This window comes from Trichechus manatus, unplaced genomic scaffold, assembly GCF_000243295.1.
Source record: "Trichechus manatus latirostris isolate Lorelei unplaced genomic scaffold, TriManLat1.0 scaffold00100, whole genome shotgun sequence".
In the NCBI taxonomy this organism is placed as follows: domain Eukaryota; kingdom Metazoa; phylum Chordata; class Mammalia; order Sirenia; family Trichechidae; genus Trichechus; species Trichechus manatus.
In genome coordinates, this window is record NW_004444036.1 from 617,277 (window position 1) to 640,655 (window position 23,379).

The window sequence follows — 23,379 nt, forward strand, 5'->3', positions numbered from 1 at the left end:
GCAAAAATTCCGGCTTGTAGAATTCACCAATAGCCCGTACTGATATCACTCTTAATCAAAATTACACACCAGTATCAGCCCTACCTTTTATCTAGCCCAAAGCCGAACTCTGCTAGTAAAAACTGTTGGAAAAACAGCCAAAACACAGAGCCTTCCAAATATGTTTCTCCTTTTCCATAAAGCTAATCAAAGAAACCCAAACACGTGGGACTGCCAGACAATTAAGTTTCTCCTCCCTCTCTCATGAGTACAATTGCTAACAATGACCGACTTAATCCTTAATTTTATCCAACGTAATAGCAAGTCATAAATGAATTGTAAGAAGAAATTACATAATGCCTGCAAGCTTATTATTGGCACATTTAGGAGCAATTCAGTTGCCAGGGCATGAGACTTCCAAACCTTGCTGTACCCCCTTCACATGACAACTATGTTTTTGTTTTTAATTTTACTATTAAAATTCTTTCTAAATAAAATGGAAGCAGAATATACTCAAATGTCTGCTTAAAAGATTTTCTGTATTTTCAAGTATCCAACAGGGCCAGGGATCGCTCCATAAGAACCCCAAACCTTTGCCGTTTAGAAGCTTTATACTAGCACTTTATTCAGCAACGTCTCTGTTCCAGATATGGAAGGATGGGTCTGCTGTCTCTCTAAGTAAGGCAGTCTTGGTTTTAATATACTAAATTTAGTCCACTTCAAAGCAATAAATACAGTGAGAATTTTTTTTTGTTAAGTTAAATGATTTAAACTTAAGATAATGCCATGTTACGGATTAGTTTATCACGAGCAACTTTTATCAGTGGCTCTAAAGGCCCAAACCAAAAAAGGAAAGCAATCTGATACTCTTAGAAATCAACTCTGGGGCAAGGAACTTGTAAGAATTGGGAGAAACTTACACAACAAGCCCTCAGAAGAACATAAGCTCTGACAGTACGGGCTGTGCCTGTCTGTTCACAAGGCTACCCCAGCCTTACACAACCCATAGCAGGAGCCCACCCCTGCTGAATAAATGGTGAGCAAATGAGTAAATCCTGTGAAAACCGGACCCTGAGTAAGACGGAAACCTGTCAGAGAAAGAAAACGCAAATATTTTCCAATAAAATGAGTGACAGAAAAGTGGTATGACTACACCCTGTGAAAGGTAGAAAACTTGTGAGACCCGGAAAAACAAGGCAGTCCATCAAGTTCCAGCTCTCACAGGTTTCACTGTACAAAAACTACGACTTTAAGAACAGTCCCGCTGGTGTACTGTGAGACCCGAAACAGGAACAGGTTAACATGCTGATGCCTTTTACAACAAGTGTATTAAATACAATCATTTGGACATTAAAGCGTGCGCGCATACACACACGCACGCACTCACACGCACATGCACACATACACACACCGAGTCTGAGTATCAGTAGAAAACAAAGCTCATGTCACAGAAACGCATTTTATAGTTCATTTGCTGACTCACTGATTCACCTCTATTTTATGGAGCAAAGGCTCTTCAAAGTACTTAGCAATTACTTTAATATTAGGTTTATTAAAGCAGATTAGAGAATTGCTCCTGTAGTTTTACCAACTATTATGTAATCTGTCAGATTAGCATATTCATGCAATCTTGTCAACAGACTCTAAATTACCTTAAATCCCACACATTGAGGCGGCGATCAGTACCACTTGAAGCCAGAATGGTTTCATTATGGGGAGACCAGTGGACCTAGTTAACACATATTTTGAAAACGTATTTAAGAAATCACGCATTCCTAGGTTTGTGGACACTGTGCTTATCAGCGGTTTTTCCCATTCTGTGTTCTGTATCTTCTCGGGGGTGGGGCCCTCACCCCCTTCTCCTAGCCTTTGAAGTGCTCTGAAAGGGCCCATCTCCTGGCCTGCTGCCATGAAAGTCACACCCCACAGCACAGCAGGCCTCAGGAGGGGTCCCAGTAAGCTTATTCAGCCCCATATCTATCGCAGAAGCATTGAAAGTTCTCAGTGAGGTCTATCTTAACCTAAGCAAATCTGTTTGAAAACCCATACAAGGCAGACATCTTTCCCCTGTGGGCCCACCAAGCTGGCATGCCTCAACTGAATGGTCCCTGGATTTTGCTTTTTAAACTGATCCTGTTTTGCAAGGCTTTTTCTTCTACTTCAGAACTAGCCTTTCAAAAAATCTCCACTAGTTTATTAATATGGTACAACTAAGAGGAGCTTGTTAAAAATGCAATGTCCCATGCCTGCCACATGGTTTTAAAAAATTAAAATTTCCCTCTACCAAATAGTTTCTAAAATCTGACATACAAATAGCAGAAACTGTTACATACCTGGAAAATCTCATCTTTATGTGACTCAAAGGTGTGGAGTTTTAATTTTAAATTACGCAGATCCCATAAAGCTACAGTCTAAAGAAAAAAACGACAAATTAAAATGATTTATTTCTGGTACTTTACATAAGATAACGTTAAAATATCCAAGCAAAGCCCAAGGCATCTGGGTTTGTAAACACCAAATCTGCAAAAACTTCAGAAACCTTATCCGCAGAGCCTGTTGCTAGAATGAACTCGCTGTAGGGATTGAATGACAGGCAGTTGACCTCAGCTGTGTGAGCATCCACCAAGTGACTTGGCTTGGAGGTGGTGTTGGATCTGGTGTCCCATCTAAAACACAAAGATACAAAGCCAGCACACACGAGGAAGAGTATGCCTCACCAGCTGGTCCCACACTGCTCCTCTTCTCTCCAAGACAGCAGCACCCTACAAGCACCAGCACCTCTGCATGAGCTCACCTCAACACCGAGGCCAAACATGTAGGGAACAGGAAATTAGCACTCCCAACACCAAAATGATCAATTCTAAACCTCAGAACAAACTAAGGGTTCTTGTTAGAGTCCTCTGTTTTAATTATGAACTATTTCGAGCCCACAGAAAAGTACAGACTTCTAGAGAATAATGAAACAATTTGATGCCTACAACCTAGTCTTGTCAAATTTCAATACTTTGTCATTTTGGCCTCGGATATTTTCTTTATGAGGTTAAAAAGTTATCAGAGGCAGCTGAATGTATACCCTGATTGAATCATTTTCCTCCCTTATCTCCAGCTGAAGCCACCCTGATCCCGACTTTGATATCTGCCAAGCCCAGACATGTCTCTTCACATTCACGTCTTTTTTTCTTTTTGTAAATAAGAAACTGCATTGGTTCGTACAGCACAGTGACTCTTCTGTCAAAAGACCATTATACACATCTGTGCAGTTTGTCATCAGTCAATTATACCACAATAAAACTGTTGCTGACATAACTTAAAAAGAACTCAAACCAGAGTCCACAACAATCACTGATGGTCACTCAGGGCACCCGTCTAACTCCCCGCTGAACCTTCCACCTTACATCATAAGTTTCTGATCATCAGCGACGGATCCAAACAAAGACTCGTGGAGCAGATGCCAGGCCACATCTTCCACGACAGCTGAATGGCCAGTGAAGATTGCTTTCGCATCCACAATTTTGCCTTCCTTTGGCCCTGCATTTATATCCCATAAGCAGACAGTCTGAAGGAGAAGGGGGGTGGGGAAGGAGAACAAAAGCTGTAAGTAAATTTAAATACTAACATCTTATTTAAAACACCTTTGTTAAAAACAAGACTATATAACTATATGAAAGCTAGAAATAAACACGAAGGAAAATATAAACCCAAGTGAAACTTCAGGAACGGAATGGAGCATCTGGGTGCAGCCTCCGTGGCTTGTGATGCACAGGGCAAGGAGACTGCATTGTAAGGGGGACGAGGGGACCAATCATGTGGCAGGCGAGGGGCACTCAAGTTGGAGTGTCTACATGCAGACAACCAAGTATCCAAAATCCATTTAAATGGCACATCACCGAGAGCCAGGTGCTCGGTATCTAGTGAACACAAACACACATCCTAAAAATTCACACTGGGTTGAAAAGACTGGGAATTAAAACTATGAAAATTAAAAGGCACTTCTTACAGAGAAAAAGCAGTTTGGACAAGTCTCTCACTTCACGACAGAAATCACTACAGACCTCAGGAGACAGCTGAATAACCCTGGCCCTGAACTCCCTAGGCAGCTTGGAGAGGCCAGAGCTTAGGGCCTGCAGATCCCTACAGCAGCTCCTGGAAATGTCAGCAAAGCCCCAGGAGAGGCCACGGGGCCCTCCGCAGGCCACAAAGATCACGCTCCCACAGATCCCGAGGCTTCCACCTTCCCTTGGAATCCCATTGTAAAAGTTAAGAGAAAGTTGGAAGACAAAGGTAAATTTCAGAGTACCCACAAAGAAAGTTAATAAATTTACTCATCAAAATAAAAAAGAAAATCATAAAGACTTAGTACACACAAAACCAACAACGAAGGAAATGAAAAGAAACTCCACAATCAAAAAGAACTCAGCTCAGAAAATTAAGTGGAACGAAGAAACCGTCAACACAACAAAAAAAGCATAACAAAATGACAGCAATAAACTTACAACTATTGATAATCACACTGAATGTAAATGACCTAAATGCACCAGTAAAGAGTCAGAGAGTGGCAGAATGGATGAAAAAACTCGGCTCATCGATATGCTGTCTGCAAGAACACACCTTAGACACAAAGATATAAATAAACTAAAACCTAAAGGACGGAAAAAGGTGTATCGAGCAAACCGAAAAAGCACAGGAGCGGCAATATTCATCTCTGATAAAATGGACTTTAAGGCAAAATCCACCATAAAAGACAAGGAAGGACATTATATAATGATTAAAAGGTCAGTCCACCAAGAGGACATAATCATAAGAAATATAGATGTACCCAATGACAGAGCTCCAAAATACATAAAACTCTTAACAGCACTGAAAAGAGAAATAGACACGTCCACAATAGTAGGAGACTTTTAACACACGACTTCCAGTAAAGGACAGAACAACTAGAAACAAACTCAACAAAGACACAGAAGATCTAAACACCACAATAACCAACTCAACCCCACAGACATATACACAACACTTCACCCAACAACAGCGAAGTACACATTCTTCTCCAACGCTCATGGATCATTCCCTAGAAAAGACCACATTTTAGGGCACAAAGCAAGTCTCAACAAATTAAAAAACACTGAAATAATACAAAGCTTTTTCTCTGATCACAATGCTATAAAAGTAGAAATCAGTAACAGGAAGAACAAGAAAAACAAAATCAAATACATGGAAACTGAGTAACACCCTGCTTAAAAACTACTGGGTAATAGAAGAAATTAAAGATGAAATTAAAAAATTCCTAGAATCAAAGGAGAATGAAAACACATCATACCAAAACCTTTGTGACACAGCAAGAGTGCTCAGAGGTCAATTTATAGTAATAAACGTACTAATCAAAAAAGAAAAAAATGGCAAAAATCACAATATTAAGCCTACAACCCAAACAATTAGAAAGTGAGCAGCAAAAGCAGCCTATAGTCGCCAGAAGAAACGAAATAATAAAAATTAGAGATGAAACAGAGAACAGAAAAATACAATCAATAAAATCAAAAAAACCACAGGCAAATTGACAAAAGAAAAACAGGAGAAGATGCAAATAATCAAATAAGAAATGAGATGGGTGACATGACAACAGACCCAACTGAAATAAAATGGGCCATAACAGAGTACTATGAAAAATTGTACTCTAAAAAACTTGAAAACCTAGAGGAAACAGATAAATTTCTGGAAACACACTATTTACCTAAACTAACACAAACTGAGGTAGAAAAACTGAACAGATCCATAATAAGAGGAGAGACTGAAGAGGTAATTAAAAACTCCCAACAAAAAAAATCCCTGGCCTAGATGGCTTCACTGCAGAATTTTTCCAAACATTCAGAGAAGAGTTGACACCAATTCTACTCAAACTATTCCAGAACATAGAAAAAGAAGGAATACTCCTGAATTCACTCAAGGAAGCCAGCACAATCCTGATACCAAAGCCAGGTAAAGACATCACGAAAAAAGAAAACTACGGACCAGTATCCCTCATGAATACAGATGTAAAAATTAAAAATCCTAACCAATAGAATTCAACAGCATATGAAAAAATAATACATCATGACCAAATGGGATTCATACCAGGCACACAAGGATGGTTCAACATTAGAAAAACAATCAATGTAATCCATCATATAAATAAAACAAAAATATAAGAACCACATGATCTTATCAATTGATGCAGAAAAGTCATTTGATAAAGTCCAATATACCCATTCCTGATAAATCCTCTCAGCAAAATAGGAATAGAAGGACAATTCCTCAATATAATAAAGGGTATTTATACAAAACCAACAGCCAACATTATCCTCAACAGAGAGACTGAAAGCATTCCCCTTGAGAACAGCACCAGACAAGGTTGCCCTGTATCACCACTCCTACTCAACATCGTATTGAAGTCCTAGCTAGAGCAATAAAGCAAGAAAAGGAAATAAAAGGCATTCAAATTGCTAAGAAAGAAGTAAAACTATCCCTTTTCGCAGGTATGATCCTATACATAGAAAATCCCAAAGAGTCCACAAAAAAACTACTGAAACTAACAGAAAAATTCGGCAAAGTGGCAGGATACAAGATCAACATACAAAAATCAGTTGGATTCCTCTACATCAACAAAGAGAACTTTGAAAAGGAAATCAGGAAAACAATACCATTTACAATAGCCCTCCAAAACATAAAATACTTAGGAATATCTCTAACCAGGGACGTAAAAGACTTATACAAAGAAACTACAGACCACCACTGGCAAGGAACCAGAAGAGACCTACATAAATGGAAAAACATACCATATTCTTGGATAGGAAGACTCAACATTGTGAAAACGTCAATACTACCCAAAGCAATCTACAGATACAATGCAATCCCGATCCAAATCACAACAGCATTCTTCAACGAGATGGAAAAACTCATCACTAACTTTTTATGGAAGGGAAAGAGATCCCAAATAAGTAAAGCATTATTAAAGAGGAAGAACAAAGTAGGAGGCCCCACACTTCCTGATCTCAGCACCTACTATACAGCCACGGTAGTCAAAACAGCCTGGGACTGATAAAATGACAGACACACAGACCAATGGAACAGAACTGAGAACCCAGATGTAAATCCATCCACCTATGGACAGCTGATCTTCGATAAAGTGTCAAAGTCCATTAAATAGGGAAGAGATAGTCTCTTTAAACAAATGATACTGGCAAAACTGGATATCTGTAGAAAAATAAAACAAGACCCACACCTCATCCCATACATAAAAACAAACTCAAAATGGATCAAAGATCTAAACATAAAACCTAAAACTATAAAGATCACGGACGAAAAAACAGGGACAATGCTAGCAGCCGTAATACATGGCATAAACAGCATACCAAACACAACTAAAAATCCACAAATAGCAGAAGATAAACTAGGTCAATGGGACTGCCTAAAAATTAAACACCTATGGCTCAACAAAAGACTTCTCCAAAAGAGTAAAAAGAGAACCTACAGATTAGGAAAAATTTTTGGCTAAGACATACCCGACAAGGGGCTAATCTCTAAAATCTACGGGAAAATCCAACACCTCAACAACAAAAAAACAAACAACCCAATTAAAAAATGGGCAAAGGATATGAACAAACACTTCACCAAAGAAGACATTCAGGTGGCAAACAAACACAGGAAGAAACTCTCGCTCGCTATCATTAGCCATCAGAGAGATGCAAATCAAAACTACAATGAGATACCATCTCACCCTGACAATAATGGCACTAATCAGAAACAACAAATGCTGGTGAGGTTGTGGGGAGATTGGAACTCTTACACACTGCTGGTGGGAATGTAAAACGGTACAACCACCATGGAAAATGGTGTAGTGCTTCCTTACAGAGCTAGAAATACCACATGATCCAGCAATCTTACTCTTAGGTATATAGCCCAGGGAAATAAGAACCATGACACAAACAGACATATGCACTCCCATGTTCATTGCAGCACTATTCACAATAATAAAAAGATGGAAACAACCTAAGTGCCTATCAACAGATGAATGGATAAGCAAACTACGGTACATACACACAATGGAGTATTATGCAAAGATAAAGAAAAATGATGAATCTGTGAAGCATCTCATTAGAGGGATGAACTCGGAGGACGTTATGCTGACTGAAATAAGCCAACCACAAAAAGACAAATATTGCCTGAGACCACTACTATAAAAAAATCAACAAAAGGGTTACACACACACACAGACACACACAAAATTCTGACAGTTAGCAGGGATGGAGGGGGAGGGAGAGAAAATCACCAACTAGAAAGACACATGTTGATATCAGTGAAGACAAAGACATTAAGCTATTCTGCTCTGTAAACCTTCACCTAAAGCACAATAAACTATTTTTTTAGAAAAAGTTAAAAGAACGTCTTAAGTTTTTGTGGAAAACGATGGCAAGCTAGAGGGCAATGATTCTCATCCAACGGTTTAACTTAAGAGGTAATTCCATTAAGGAACATTAGCACTAATTATAAATTCCACTGATATTGGTGTGAGCGCCATCTGTTTTAAAACAACTACCTTATTTGAATTGGTTTCAGTAACAAACTGATCTCCCAGTATTAAAAAAAAATAATTTTACACAACACATATGCTCTAATTAGTCACTGCTGTTGTGTGCCGTCAACTTGTTTCCCACTCATAGTGACCCTATAGGACAGAGTAGAATTGCCTCATAGTTTCCTAGGCTATAATCTTCACAGGACAGGAACCTTGGTGGCGCAATGTTTAAGCACTTGGCTGCCGACCAAAAGGTCAGTGGTTTCAATCCTTCCAGCAGCTCTGTGGGAGAAAAGACCTGATGTGCTACTCCTGTAAAGATTATAGGATATAAAACCCTATGGGGCAGTTCTACTCTGTCGTATAGGGTCACCATGAATCGGAATCAACTTGATGGTGCACAACAGTTATAGGAACAGATCTTTTCTTTTGCGCAGCTGCCGGTGGGTGTGAACCACCGACCTTCTGGTTAGCAGCCAAGCTCTTAACCATTGTGCCACAGGACTTTCTCTGTTACTTACACACTCAAATATACAATTTACACTCACTGAACAGAAAGGAATGTGTAGAGCTGCTCCCGTTTCTCCCCCGTTCCTCTCCTTAGGATACTAGGAGGATCAGCCCAATGCCTGCCACACAGAAAGCCCTGGATAAGCGTCAGCTATCATCACTAGTAATTTCCAGCTTGGTGTCTTCAAAAGGTACTAGTAGTTAGGCTACTGAGTATAATGCCCTTCCCTACTGGGGAGCTCTACCATATGTACTTGGAGGGGAAGCAGAGGGAAAGGTTCCTTTTTTGAGAACCAAGGCAGATCCTTGCGTGTCTGCCTCCCTTGCAGATCCCCATGGCGGATGTAACATGGGCTCCATCAGTCCAAGCAGGACTCTGAATTGTGAACAGCAACAGGGGAGAATCTGTTCTGAGGATGAGGTGGCAAGTGATGTCCTCACTCTCTTGTTTAGCATGACTTGGGTCGTGGATCTGGCCTCTCTTCTTCCTAGGTCTTGTTCTCAAGCCATCACAGCAAGTCTATCTCTGAGCTATCCTACCCAATGCCCTTTCAATAAATTCCTTTTCTGTTTAAGTCAGCCAGAGTCAGTTTTGGTTGCTTACAACTAAAGAACCTTGACTAGGGGCAATCATCTACCTTCAATTATTTCCAACAGTTTAACAGAAATTATAATCAACAAAAATATAAACATGGTCTGTCATGTGACAGACCTTGTTCTAGGCACCGGAGAGACAGACTAATGACAAAGGCAAGGAACCTGCTCTCATGAAGATGACATAAAATGCCAACTGAGACCAAGTTATATAACCTCTTCTCCAAAGTTCCAGAAGTCTACTCTCTGGTTTTGGTTGGAATCATACCAATTACCGTTTGCTTAAAGTATGGTATCCATAAGAGAAGACATGGGTTGTTAGCGGTGAGAATGCTACAAACCATCAATCCACAATAAATTAACAATGTCACTTCACATTTGTGTGGTACTTTCAATTGTTAAAATACTTTATGTATTAAGGCAATGAGGAATTCAACGGGAGAAAAGAATAGTCTTTGCAACAAATGGTGCTGGAAAAACTGGATAGCCACATGCAAAAGAAGGAAGTTGGACCCCTACCTCACACCATACATCAAAATTAACTCAAAATTGGTCAAAGACCTTTTAGGTGAAGGGTATACAGGACTTCCTTGTGCTATCTTTGCAATTTTTCTGTATGTTTGAAATTATCCAAAGATAGAAAAGCAAAAAATAATAATAAATTTTTTAAAATATCAAAGACTAAATGTAAGAGCTACAAGTATAAAACCTTTAGAAGAAAACACAAGCGTAAATCTTTATGACCTTGTCATCAGGCAATAGTTTCTTAGACATGACACCAAAAGTACAATCAACAAAAGAAAAAATAAATTGGATTTCATCAAAGTTAAACTTTTGTGCTTCCAAAGAAACCACCAAGGAGGTGAAAAGACAACCCATAGAATAGGAGAAAATAGTTGCAAATAATATATCTAAGGCAGTTATACCCAGAATATAGAAAGAACACTTACAACTCAATAATAAAAAGACAAATAACACAATTTAAAAATGGACAAAGGATCTGAATAGACATTTCTCTAGACAAGATATACAAATAGCCAACAGGCACATGAAAAGATGCTCAATGTCATTAGTCATCAGGGAAATTCAAATCGAAACCATAATGATACCACTTCACACACACTAGGATGGCTGTATCCATAAAGACAGATAGTAACAAGTGCTGATGAGGATGTGGAGAAATTTGAATCGTCATACACTGCTGGGGGGAATGTAAAATGATGCAGCCACTGTGGAAAACAGTCTGGCAGTTCTTCAAAAAAGTTAAACACAGAGTTACCACATGACCCTATAATTCCACAACTAAGTAAATACCCAAGAGAAATGAAAACATATGTCCACCCAAAAACTCGTACTCAAATGTTCATAGCAGTATTCACAACAGCCAAAAAGTGGAAACAACCCAATGTCCATCAACTGAAGAATGGATAAACAAAATGTGGTATACATCCACAGACTATTCTTCACCCGTAAAAAGGAACAAAGTACTGATATATGCTCCAACATGAACCTTGGAAACATTAGGCTAAATTAAAGCAGCCGAACAAAAACGGCCCCATTTATATGAAATACCCAGAATAGGCAAATCTATAGAAACAAAAAATAGATCAGTGGTTCTCAAGAGTCTGGGGGGAGTGCTAATGGGCACAGGGTTTCTTTTTGGACATTTGTTGAAATTGTTCTAGAATGAGATAGTGGTGATAGTTGTACAACTTCGTGAATATATTAAAATTACTGAATCATACACTTAATACTTTATATTAATTAGGTCCCCAAACACACTACAGACTTTCTATTATGATAAGGTCCTCAAGGTCTTCTTTTAAACATCCGGATGCCTTTGGCCCACCCTGCCTCCATTCTAAGGCTGCTTCAAAAGAGCTTTGTGGACTTCTAAGGCTCCACTGGGCTGTTTGAAAACCACTGCTCTAAATCTTGTGAAAATGTTCTCAACAATCATCAGCAGTATCATCTTGGAAAGTCTTTCATCTACATAGTACTCCAGTGCAAAGCTGTCCATGACATTCCCTTTAACTCAGTATATTAGTGGATTATAAAGAACACATTTCTCACATGGTCGTCGGATGCACTGAGCAGATGTCCACTCAAATTAGAATTCCAGGAAAGACCATAGCCTTCCTTCTGGTGACCTCTTAAGCGAAGATCAGGATTACATTCTCCACTAGGGTCTAAGGAAAGAAAGAAATACATTAAGTACTAAGTTATTATCTGTTTATTAAAATAGGTGAAAGCAAATTCTCACTCCTTCACTGAGTGAGCCTTAGGAAAAGTGTTGTACAGGAAAAGGACTCAGTCTGACCCACAAATGCTTTGAAAAGTAATTCTTTATGCTTCATTTTAAATACTCAATGCAAACCGGGTCTCAGAACCATTAAATTTAAGATTGGTTTCTTTGAAAAACCTAATACTATTGCCAACACAGAAATACTGAAAACTACAGCTATCCCACAAATTTGGGTGGTGGCACCCCCACCTGCCTCCATAGTTCAATTTTTAGAAATATTTTTGCATGGAAAAAGTTAACACAGCAGGTCTGGTTGCTCAGTCCTTACATGTCTCCAGGGTAGCCTGCAACCTTAGCTAACCCCAGGGAAAGCGGCCCTCAGAATGTTCTTTATGTCTCTGTCTGATGAAGCTGTGTACGCCCAGAGCAACAGGGCATGCTATAGCAGCTTGTCGAAACTTGTTAGGATTGTTTGGCAAGATTCATGAAGCACCTGACTTCACTGTTGTGGTCATGAGTTTCAGTTACTTATGGCTGGTCACCTAGCAGGTTGTGCCTATGTAGCCAGACCTCCATAAAAACTCCAGACCCTGAGATTCAAATGGGCTTCCCTGGACAGACATGTAGCACATGTCCCTGGAGTTCGCTGCTAGAGTGAAAACACGTCGTGTGTGGCCCCAGATAGGGAAGGACACAGAAGCTTGGGCCTTATCTCTCTGGACTTTGCCGGATTATCTTTTTCTTGCTGCTTTTGCTCTGTATCCTTTGTTGTAATAAACCTTAGCTGTGGGAATAACCTGCTATTGAGTCCTTCTGGCAAATCACTGAGCTTAAGGACCATGAAAACAATTAAAACCTTAAAAAATTATAGCGTGTACTACTTTGGCCTTAAACACTATTACCATTTTGAATCAAGAGAAAGCTCTAGTAATAGCCTGACTTTACTACCATGTATCTACCTGGTTTAGCAGGGTGTTTTGTATAGTCAAAAACCAACACGTCAGAAGATGGAGTTTTTGTAGCAATAATGTGAGGATTCTGCGGCATGTAGCGAGCACGGTTCACTTCTCCTTCATGGTTGATTTTAATTTCACATTCAATTTTTCCTGTTACAGAACCAAAGCCGCCAAATTCTAACACAAGAGGAAGAAACAAACACATACGCTTAGGATTAAAATTTACAAATCAATTAGTTTAATCAACACAACAGATTTTTAACCTGACAGTATGCAATACTAATTGAACAGAGAAAGAAAACACAAAAATATGGGTCCACTTGCCACTAGGAGGTAATTTATTCTCAAAGCCGTTTTCTTGGAAGAAATTTATTCTCAAAGCCCATTTTCGTGGAAAATACTGATAGCTATTTTACGCCAGTTAATTCGGTTCTACCTTGGATGTAAAATAATTTGTTCTCCTTTAAGACTGATATAGTTATTTAGTAAAATTTCACATAACCACACAATAAATACACCAACAGCTTCTCAGTTCAAATACAACTCGTTTGGAAGCACTGTACTATACTAGCATCTTATTTGAGGTTTGACCAAAACAGGTGTATGAACATTCCTTGAGTTTAAATGTAAAAAAAATCCCCAGATCCAAAAGCCACACTATCTCTCACCTAACCCCAACACAGACACACAAACACACACAGACAGACAGACAGACAGACAGACAGACACACACACACACACACACACACACACTCTCTCTCTCTCTCTCACATGCTTGTTCTGATAATATACTTGGCTCAAACTGCTAGCTAAAACAAGGGGGCTAACCCCTCCATCTGGTCTGTAAATAAGACTACAGTCTTAAATAGTTAATGGTAAAAAACAAAGAACCCTTGGTAAAGTAACAAAGCCGCATAAAAAGTACAGTGATTTCTGAGAAACAGCAAAATGTTAGCAGAAACAGCAACATTAGAGAACATCTAAGCAGATAAAAGCAAACAAGACTTAGCATTTTTTGCTCACAGATAAAAACTTGCATTAGTTGCTGACAGTTAAAAAGTAAGGAGTTTTCAGATTACATTAAATCACATCTTCTTGCACATCATTTAGCTCACCCTGTGTCTCAGGTCAGGGATCACTAAATAAAGAGCCTAACGGAGCCAGGCAGGTAACAAGTAAAACAGACTGGCAGGGGCAAATCTACCTGGAGAAAACACACCAGCAAGAGACAGTCACTCCTAAGTTCCAGCTAGCTCTTGCTATGTGGGAATGCTCAATGCCTACAACTCTCATGCCTTGATGTAGGCATCTAGCCATTCTTCCATGCGGCAAGCACAGCTCACTGTTTCAATGTGGCCGAAAATCCTATCACATTCCACACACCTCCTCCTCCCACTACTCTCAGGCCATGTGCAATCCCCCCACTTCTGTCCCAGCACTTTCCTTTGCCATCATATCAATGAAGTGTGTTTCAGCCTTTATAAGACCATCCTCTTGATCCTATCATCTCCTATCTCTTCTGAGACCCTGGTCCAAACTTACCCCCCCTTTCACTTTCGATATTCCACCTCTGTGGACTCCGGCAGTTCTTCTGCTACAAAGATACTCAAGTTTCCCAATTCCTTTAGCTAAAACAACCTGAACCGTTGTCCTTTTTAAAAACATGGACTTCCTGGTAAGATTTAATTTGAACACAGGGCTTTGTATTCTCAAACTTAAAAAAATAAAAAGCTGAAAATCATCGCATTAATGATCGTAATAGTGCTCATTAAAAAATACCATAACTGAAAACAAAAGGTGTTAACCGAATTGTTTCAGTCACTTGTTAGAATGCAATACATTGGACATGTAACCTTGATAATTTGATGTATTCATATATTATGCACAGAGACTAATTGTTAACCTGAAACTCCAATAAGCACATATTTCAAGACTAAAACCATTTAATATTTTTCTGATTACAATATTTACAGAAATAATGCATAAGGTTGACACCAACCCCAAATATCAGCAAGGCTGCAGAGGAATGGAATGTAAATTGTGGGAGTGGAGAACTGGGTAGATTATTTTGGAAAACAGTTTCATATTATTTTAAGTTGACAATGACCACATACAACCCAGCAATTCCACTATACTAGATAAACTCTCTCACAACTGTACAAGGAGACATGTCAAGGATGTTCACTGCAGCACTGTTTGTAGGAGCATAAACCACAGATATAATCTGTCCCTTTCTTAAGGGAATGAATAAACAGGTTTAATCACAATGGAATACTATACAACAGTTAAAAAGAATGAAATAGACATCTATACGGTATACACACACACAAGACAATGTTGAATGAAGAAAGCTGTAACATTATGTATATTCACTACTGTATAAGTAGTAAAAACACAAACAATTGAAAATGACACACTAACTTCAGGACAGTGATTAACTACAGAGGAAGGCAGGGAGGAATGGGTGAGTGAGTGGTGGAATTTTAGCTATATTTTATTTTCAATAAGAAAAAACCTAAAGCAAATATTGGAAAACGTTAACCTCTATTAAATTATTTGGGGGTGCAAGGAAAGAGTTAACGCAGGAGATCTGGTTACCTGCCCCTCTCATCTTTGAAGGACACTGGAACCATGACTGACCCTTGGCCAACTCCTGGGAACATGGGCCTCAGAATGTTCTTCATATCACTGATGGACTGATGATTTTGTGGTGTACACCTGGAGCACTGGACCATGCTGTACCAGTTTGTCAGGGTTGCTTTGCACAAACATCAAGACTGATGACATATACCTGGTTTCATTATTGGGGTCCTCAGTTTCAGCTGCCATGGCTAGTTGCCAGCAGGATGTGCCCGTGTAACCAGCCCCTCTTCCCTCCCTCACCCTCTATGAAATCCTCAGACCCTTGAGACTCAAATGAGTTTTCCTGGGCAAAAATATCCCACGTGTCCCTGTAGTTCACTGTCAGAGAGATAGCACATCCTGTGCGGCCTTGCATAAGCCTGTGCCAGATCTCCCCATACTTGCCACTGCCTATCTTTTTCCTGTTGCTTTTGATCTCTATCCTTTGCTATAATAAACTTCAGCCATGAAAATAATTTGCTACTGAGTCTTCTGAGTCCTTCTGGCAACATCACCGAACTTGGGGTGGTCATGGGAATATTAAAACGGGGTTTGACAGTTTAGAGAAAAAAGGGGGAGGGAAGAGTCAATAGCTTCCATGATTAACAATACCACTGCCTCCCATCCCATTCTCCCCTCCAAAAAAATCACTATTAACTGGTTGGTGTATATGCCTCCTGATTTTTTTTTCTACAAGTGTAGAACACTTTTACAAAAATAGACTATTAAAATTATACATTGGATAAATTCCTGAAATTAACCTAATGCACCATGAAAGATATTAGTATAAAGTTTTTTTTCTGAAATTTTATTTTGTTGTTGAGAATATACACAACAAAACATACACCAATTCAACAGTTTCCTCAGTGACACTGACTACATTCAAGTTGTACAACCACTCTCATTCTCCTTTTCTGAGTTGTTCCTCCCTCAGTAACATAAACTCACTGTCCCCTAAGGTTCCTATCTAATCTTTTGAGTTGCTGTTGTCACTTTGATCCCATACAGATAGTTCTTACAAGAAAATAATGCTCAAGGCAGTGTCTTTTACTAGTTAAGCTAAACTACTGCTCAGTTTTAAGATGACTTCAGGGGATGTTTTTGGTTTAAGGTATAAAGATTATCTTAGGCCAATAGTTTCAGGAGTTCATCCACCCTCCATGGCTCCACGAAGTCTACAGTCTATGAGATTTTGAAATTCTGTTTGGCATTTCCCTCCACCTTTGATCAGGATTCTTCGATGGAATCTTTGATTGAAATGTTCAGTAATGGTAGCCGGGCACCATCCAGTTCTTCCGGTCTCATGGGAAAGGAGGCAGTTGCTCACGGAGGCAATTGGCCACACATTCCCTATCCTCCTCTTATTCCTGACTCTCCTTCTTCCTCTGTTGCTCCAGGTGAATAGATACCAATTGTTGTACCTTGGATGGCTACTCGCAATTTTAAGACCCCAGGCACTATGCAACAAACTAGGAGGTAAAACAGAAGCTCTAAACATGTTCTTAGGCCACTTAACTGGGATGACCCACGAAACCACGGCCCTAAACCTCCAAACCAAGGAAACCAAATCCCATGAGGTGTTTGGTTATACGTAAGTATACAGTTTTAATCAAGTATATGCTTAGAAAGAGGCACACTTCCTACAACACCAACATTGGAGAATATATGATATACCTACCACCCTTCTCACTGTCACAGTGGGAAGCATCAAACTGTGCATCATCGTTTGGAATATGTACTCGAGCAACCACCAAATGATTCTGCTCATCAGACGTGTGGGTCCCCAGCACTAGCCAATGAAGAGCATAATCCTTTCCTTCTGGTCTGTTTAAGAAAGAAAAATAAGTTACACTGATCCTACAAGAAATCTTCAGTTGCTAACAAATCAAGTTCAGTCCTCCCAGAATAATACCAACATTTCTCCAACAAATATATACTGAGCATCATCTATGCACCAGCTCCCCACTCTATTTAACCAACTTTACGATCCCTGTATGTCCAAATATAAGGAACTGTTCTAGCCACAACACACTTGCTTCTTTCCCCAAAGAGTCATGCTACTCTACCTCCAAGTATCAGGGTAAACACTACCTTTCCTAGAGCAGCTTGCTGAGCAAGGTAGGCCCAACTTAGTAAACACAGACACATCTACACAGGAGCCCATTCACCAATCCCCATACTCATAAACCATGACTTCACATCTAAAATACCACTTTTGCTCATGTTGTTGTGTACTGTAGAGTCAATTCCGAGTCACAGACACCATATAGGACAGAGTAGAACTGCCCCACAGGGTTTCCTAGACTGTAATCTTTTTTTTTATTATTGTACTTTAGATGAACCTAGGCTGTAATCTTTAAGGGAGCAGATCCCCAGGTGTTTTCTCCTACAGAGTGGTTGGTGGGTTCCAACCACCAACCTTGCGGTTAGCAGCCAAGTGCTTAACCATTGGGCCAACAGGGTTCCTTCTTTTGCCCATAGTCTTTGATACACTAGATGTTTCCGATTTCCCAATAAGAGCCAACAAGGCAGAATGGAGAGAATAAAGAGTCAGAAAAATTGAGCTTAAATCCTGGCTAAAATTAAAATTAGTTATATGCAATTACTTAAACAATTTCCCCATGGGTCTCAGTTTCTTCACCTAAAGGACAGGTTATAAGTACAAATGACGTGATGTGGAAACCCCTTATTTATGTTCATGGTGCTTAAAGTTTATGAAATTTTTTTCTCAAATTTACTGAGGGGTCTTTGTTACCTTGTTCTGTGATAACTCATGTTGAGCCTGAAGAACCTGCTAATACCTCCTGGCATCTTGGTCTGGGTAGTAACTTGGCATCTTAACATACTGACAACGTTTTCTAACTTATATTATCTACAATAGCAATTTTCATCTGTGCTCCATGGCCCCACCTCAGTGAGGAGAGCTGAGAAGTAGGGCTCTGGGCCCCAACACCAGACAAGTTAGGCCATTTATCTGTTTATATTTCTAAATTTCAGTTGTACAAAGGATTCAGTGGTTTAAAAAAAAGGTTTGAAGGTTACTTGTAGGCGTATAATTTAGTTAATAACTACAAAAACACAAGATGAAATGTAACAAAGTTAAGATTCGGTTTAAGGTAAAAAAGACCACCACCACACACAAACACACACACAACTCCAAAAACAGATTAGGGCAGCCATGGCTAAGCAACAGCAACTTGTATGAAAAAAAGCCTTGGGTCTTAGCTGATGCATGCTCAGTGGGCCAAGAATATGATGTGGCTCTCAGAAAGGTGATCCCATCTTAGATGGCCTCCATATAAAGGGAGAGAGGGTGTACACGAAGGCAAATGGGCAGACAGCGGGCGCTTGCACTGATTTTTAACTGGTAAAACCACTTAGGAAATTAAGTTCTAGGCAATGTACTTTAGGAGGGATTAGACAAAATGAAACATTTGCAAGGAATACTTGCTTGAAATGAAAGGGAACTTAAACAAATCTCATGAGTAACATTTGAAAAACAAACAGGAATGCTTAAAAGAAAGAAGGCATCACAGCAATGCAAGGGCTAATATAAAGTGACTTTGTGGGGGGGGGGGGGGGGGTGGTTAAGCAGTAAAACTAAGCCCAACAAGTGAAAGTTACAGGTAGACATATCAGTTCATTGTAAGAACTTGCTAAGGAGCACTGTCCCAAAATGGGCTGGAGGATCTTAAAAATTCCTCGACTCCAAAATTCAATTATTCCCTTTTCCTCTGCCTCCATCATTTATTTTTCTTTTTAATACAAATCCTTTCACCTCCAACGTTAAAACACAAGTCTACTTTCCTAAACCAATCAATATGAAACTATTTTCCTCCAACACTGGAGGCATCGAAAGGCTGCAGAAGCACTAATGGTAAAAGAAAGTACTTGTCCCTTTTCAGTGCCAGAATCCTTTGACCCAGTAGCTCCCCTGCTAGGAAATCCACCCCAGTCACACAACTGTGTCCAATTACAAGATTATTCTTGGGCAGCACTGTCTGTAGTAGTAAAAGACTAAAAACCACCTAAATATCCATCAATAAGGAACTGGCAACATAAATTATAGTAAGTCCATAAATAGAATTCTACATAGCCCTTAAAAAGAATGAAGCGTATCTAACCATGTGGATAGGAACAGCTCCAGTATACACTTAATGGAAATGTCAAGTGAACAACTTACCACCATAAAAAATGGCGGAGGGGAGACATATGTATGTACTTCTGTATGCTGGCGGGACAGGTAAGAAATAGAAAATGATGATTGCTCTTGGGAAAGGAACTGGGAGAATACGGAATGTGGAAGGAGGACTTACTTCTCACTGTACACTTTTTCTTAAAATTTTATTTTGCTGCTGCTGTTGAGAATAAACACAGCAAAACATACACCAATTCAAGTTTCTACATGTACAATTCAGTGACATTTATTACATTCGAGTTGTGCAACCCTTCTCACCTCTTTCTCTGAGTTGTTCCTCCCCCATCAACATAAGCCCCCTAAGGTTCCTATCTAATCTTTCAAGTTGTGTTGTCACTTGATCCCGTACAGATAGTTCCTAAAAGAGCATAATGCTCAAGGCAGACATTTTTTTACTAGTTAAGCCAAACTACTGTTTGGTTTTAAGAAGACTTCAGGAGATATTTTTGGTTGAAGGTTTAAAGATTATCTCAGAGCAGTAGTTCCAAGGGTTGATCCAGCCTCCATGAATTTGAAAGATTGCAAAGCTTTTTTGCGTAGAAAATTAAAGCAGTCTCAATATATTTATGAAGAAAAATATTAAGAAATATAAATTAACAATTTATCAGTTTTAAAAATCAATTTCTTAAGACACACTTACGTATCATGTAACCCAATTTAAGAACAGCTCAGAAAGTTCAAACAACCGTTAAGAAGCTTATTGTATATAGGCAGAACCTCCTCCCCTCAACCCAAAAGAAAAAAAAAAAAAAAATCAAACCCATTGCCGTCGAGTCGATTTCAACTCATAGTGACCCCACAAGACAGAGCAGAACTGTCTCACAGGGTTTCCAAGGCTGTAATCTTTGCGGGAGCAGACTGCCACATCTTTCTCCCGTGGAGCAGCTGGTGGGTTTGCACCAACCTTTCAGCCAGCAGCCAAGCACTTAACCACTACGTCACCAGGGCTCCTTATGTAGGCAGAAGGGCCTGTGAAATGGAGTAGGGTCTAGTTCCTCAAACAGCCAGGTAGTAAGATAGTAAGAGACATTTCTACTGCTCTGTACGGTTATAAAACATTCCCCCTCCCTTCACACCCCAAACAGAACCCTGCAAAGCACCACACACACAGCAGTGCTCAACAGCTAAGAATGCAGGCTGGCTGGAATTTTCTTGCATTCTCAGGGCCACTGCCCGGCCCACAACCATATCCCACAACTTCTTTGTATGCAAAGAACGCCATGGAGTATATCACTTAGTTAAAGCATTTTCTGTTAAGTTCCTAAGTGTTAATAGTAAATGCAATCCATGTGGGCTAAGAAGAACATATAGACCTATTATTGTTAAAAACTGTAAGCAAAATGCATTACAGGTAGCATTTAACAGTCACCACTTACTATGTGCCAGAGACTTTACCTCCAGTGTAGACAGTCAGCACTACTGGCATCTCCATTTACAAACACCATGGGCAGGCAGGAATTAAGAACTGACAACCTGGCCAGGTCACAAAGCTAACTGGAAGCAGGGGCAGGATTCGAACACAACTCTCTGACCTTAAAGCCCCCGCTTTTTCCTACTACGTTATAATAAGTCAAAACATCCAAGAGAAAGTAAGTTGTTGAAAAGTTTTAAATCTGCTTAACAAGAACACACAAAGTCAAATGCACAGGATGCTCCGAACCAGCACCTGAATATCCTTAAGTACATGATGCTCACTCTATTTTTAAAAAATCTATTCAAAGGTAGCTATAAATTCCAATGTTTAGAAATCTCTATTATTTGGTTCTTGGCTACTTTTCCCATATCTATACATTTATACTTAGATTTTTAGGAGCACCAATGGATGCCCCTATCTGCGTGGAACTCAATGTCTGCATATGTGGAATTTAGTCATTATAAAAGTAAATTAATTTTATATATAATCATAACCTTTCAAAAATTCTCTAAGTTAGAGTTTGATTAAATGTTCACTGAATTATATGCTCACGACATCCAAATCCAATGCAATTTTAAAAATACGTACGTGGCCAAGTTCCTGATAGAAATGGGGTGAGTGAGGGAGTCTAGTGCAGGGGCTGCCTGAACTCTGGAGCCGGCCAGTCTTCTGGGTTCTTAAACCTACTCCACCACTTACCAGCTGCGTGATCGTGGACATGTTACTTAAGCGCTCAGCCTCAGTTTTCTCATCAGCAAAACGGAGATGATAAAAAGTACCTATATCATAGTATTGTTGTGAGGATTACACCAAATAATAGGACATAAAACTCTTCAGATGAGACAGGCCCTGTTCTAGGTGCTCAATAAGTGTCAGCGATTACTACCAGTACCCACTGCCGTCGAGTAGATTCCAACTCATAGCAACCCTGTAGGACAGAGTAAAACGGCCCCATAGGGTTTCTCAGGCTGTAATCTTTACGGAAGCAGACTGCCACATCTTTCTCCCTAGAAGCGGCTGGTGGGTTCGAACAGTCGACCTTCGCGTTAGCAGCTGAGCGCTTTAACCACTGCACCACCAGGGCTCCTTATCAGCAATTATTACTCAGAGAAATTTTAGAACTAGCTGAAACGACCACTCTTATGAAGACTAATAACAATCTCAAAATGTATTTCATACTATAAGGCAGTAACAACACCCTTTCTTTGGTGAACTGTCGCCAAATTCTTTTTCCCTTTGCCAATTAAAAGGTATTCGTCTTGAGTGCGGATTACACGGTGTGTTCACTTTGTAAAAATATATCAAGCCATATGCTTCTGATCTGTGTATTTTTTTCTGTACATATGCCATTTTTCAATAAAATTTTACAGAAATGCACTAGTCTGAGGCCCAAGGATACTCCTCTACATCTAAACCCAAGAAATGTCAAATATATTGTTTCCTACAAACGTTATTAATCTCATAACAGATTCTTTCTCCCTTTCCAATGCCACATTTATACATCTGAAATTATCCCATAAATCACTTTAATTTTGAAAATACACACCACCTATCACCTCATCCAAGGGCCAATTCATTACCCGCTGATGTTCTACGTATAACAATACCAAAACTAGGAAATTCATAAGGACAGTTAAATCTATGCAAAATAAAAGTAGCCAAAAACCCTTACTTAGTCACTTCAGGAAGCCACTGAACCGTAAGACTCGGCCACTGAAGAGCATGGGTCATAACCAGGTCATACAGAAACGGTGTATTCTTCTTCCAGATTTTATATTCTTCATTGATGACACGCTCCTCCACAGTATCTTCAAACACTGCAATTTGGAGAAAGCCCACACAATTAAGCAGCTGAGAGATGGAAGTCAGAATCTGCACACAGCTACTGGAGGTCGCCCCGAGATGGCCACACCTAATCTACTCCTTCCCTTTCTCTCGAATTTGGACACGAACAACGAACTGCTCCTCCCGAACGTGGAGAGAATATTAACACCAGAAAGCTTATTTTTTGCACTTTGAGATCAATATCTCCTGCATCTACAGAATTCAGTGATTACACAGACATCAAACTGCCGCTGACGTTAGAAATTGTTTGGCCTCTTACAGCTGTTCGCACCTGTGTCAAAACGACGAGCAGGATCACCATTCGCTCAGGGAGAGAAATCCACATGGAGCAGACAACCATCAGCCCGCTCCTTCCAGCCCCCGCCGGGCGAGGCCCCGCTCCCACGACTACCGCGTGCGCAGCCAGAGGCCCGCCCGCTCCCGAACCCCGTGGACCAGGGCTGCGACCCTGAGGCGGCCGACGCGCGCGCG

At 39.9% G+C, this 23,379-nt stretch overlaps 1 protein-coding gene across 2 annotated transcripts in view; it reads right to left on the minus strand.

Moving 5' to 3' along the window:
* The window catches only part of RBBP7 (RB binding protein 7, chromatin remodeling factor), a 28,481-nt gene that overhangs the window by 4,518 nt on the left and 584 nt on the right, over positions 1 to 23,379 (minus strand). The window contains exons 1-9 of one of the 2 annotated variants that reach the window (XM_023737250.1): positions 23,180 to 23,294; positions 22,736 to 22,880; positions 17,130 to 17,275; positions 12,833 to 13,006; positions 11,702 to 11,817; positions 3,375 to 3,535; positions 2,519 to 2,645; positions 2,313 to 2,390; positions 1,632 to 1,708 (exon numbers count right to left, since the gene is read on the minus strand). In XM_023737250.1, the coding sequence (XP_023593018.1) occupies positions 1,632 to 1,708; positions 2,313 to 2,390; positions 2,519 to 2,645; positions 3,375 to 3,535; positions 11,702 to 11,817; positions 12,833 to 13,006; positions 17,130 to 17,275; positions 22,736 to 22,794 (938 nt within the window). In that variant the 5' untranslated portion in view covers positions 22,795 to 22,880; positions 23,180 to 23,294. Of the gene's footprint in view, positions 1 to 1,631; positions 1,709 to 2,312; positions 2,391 to 2,518; positions 2,646 to 3,374; positions 3,536 to 11,701; positions 11,818 to 12,832; positions 13,007 to 17,129; positions 17,276 to 22,735; positions 22,881 to 23,179; positions 23,295 to 23,379 lie in introns of those variants that run through there. The other variant, XM_004382816.2, reaches the window with a different exon arrangement.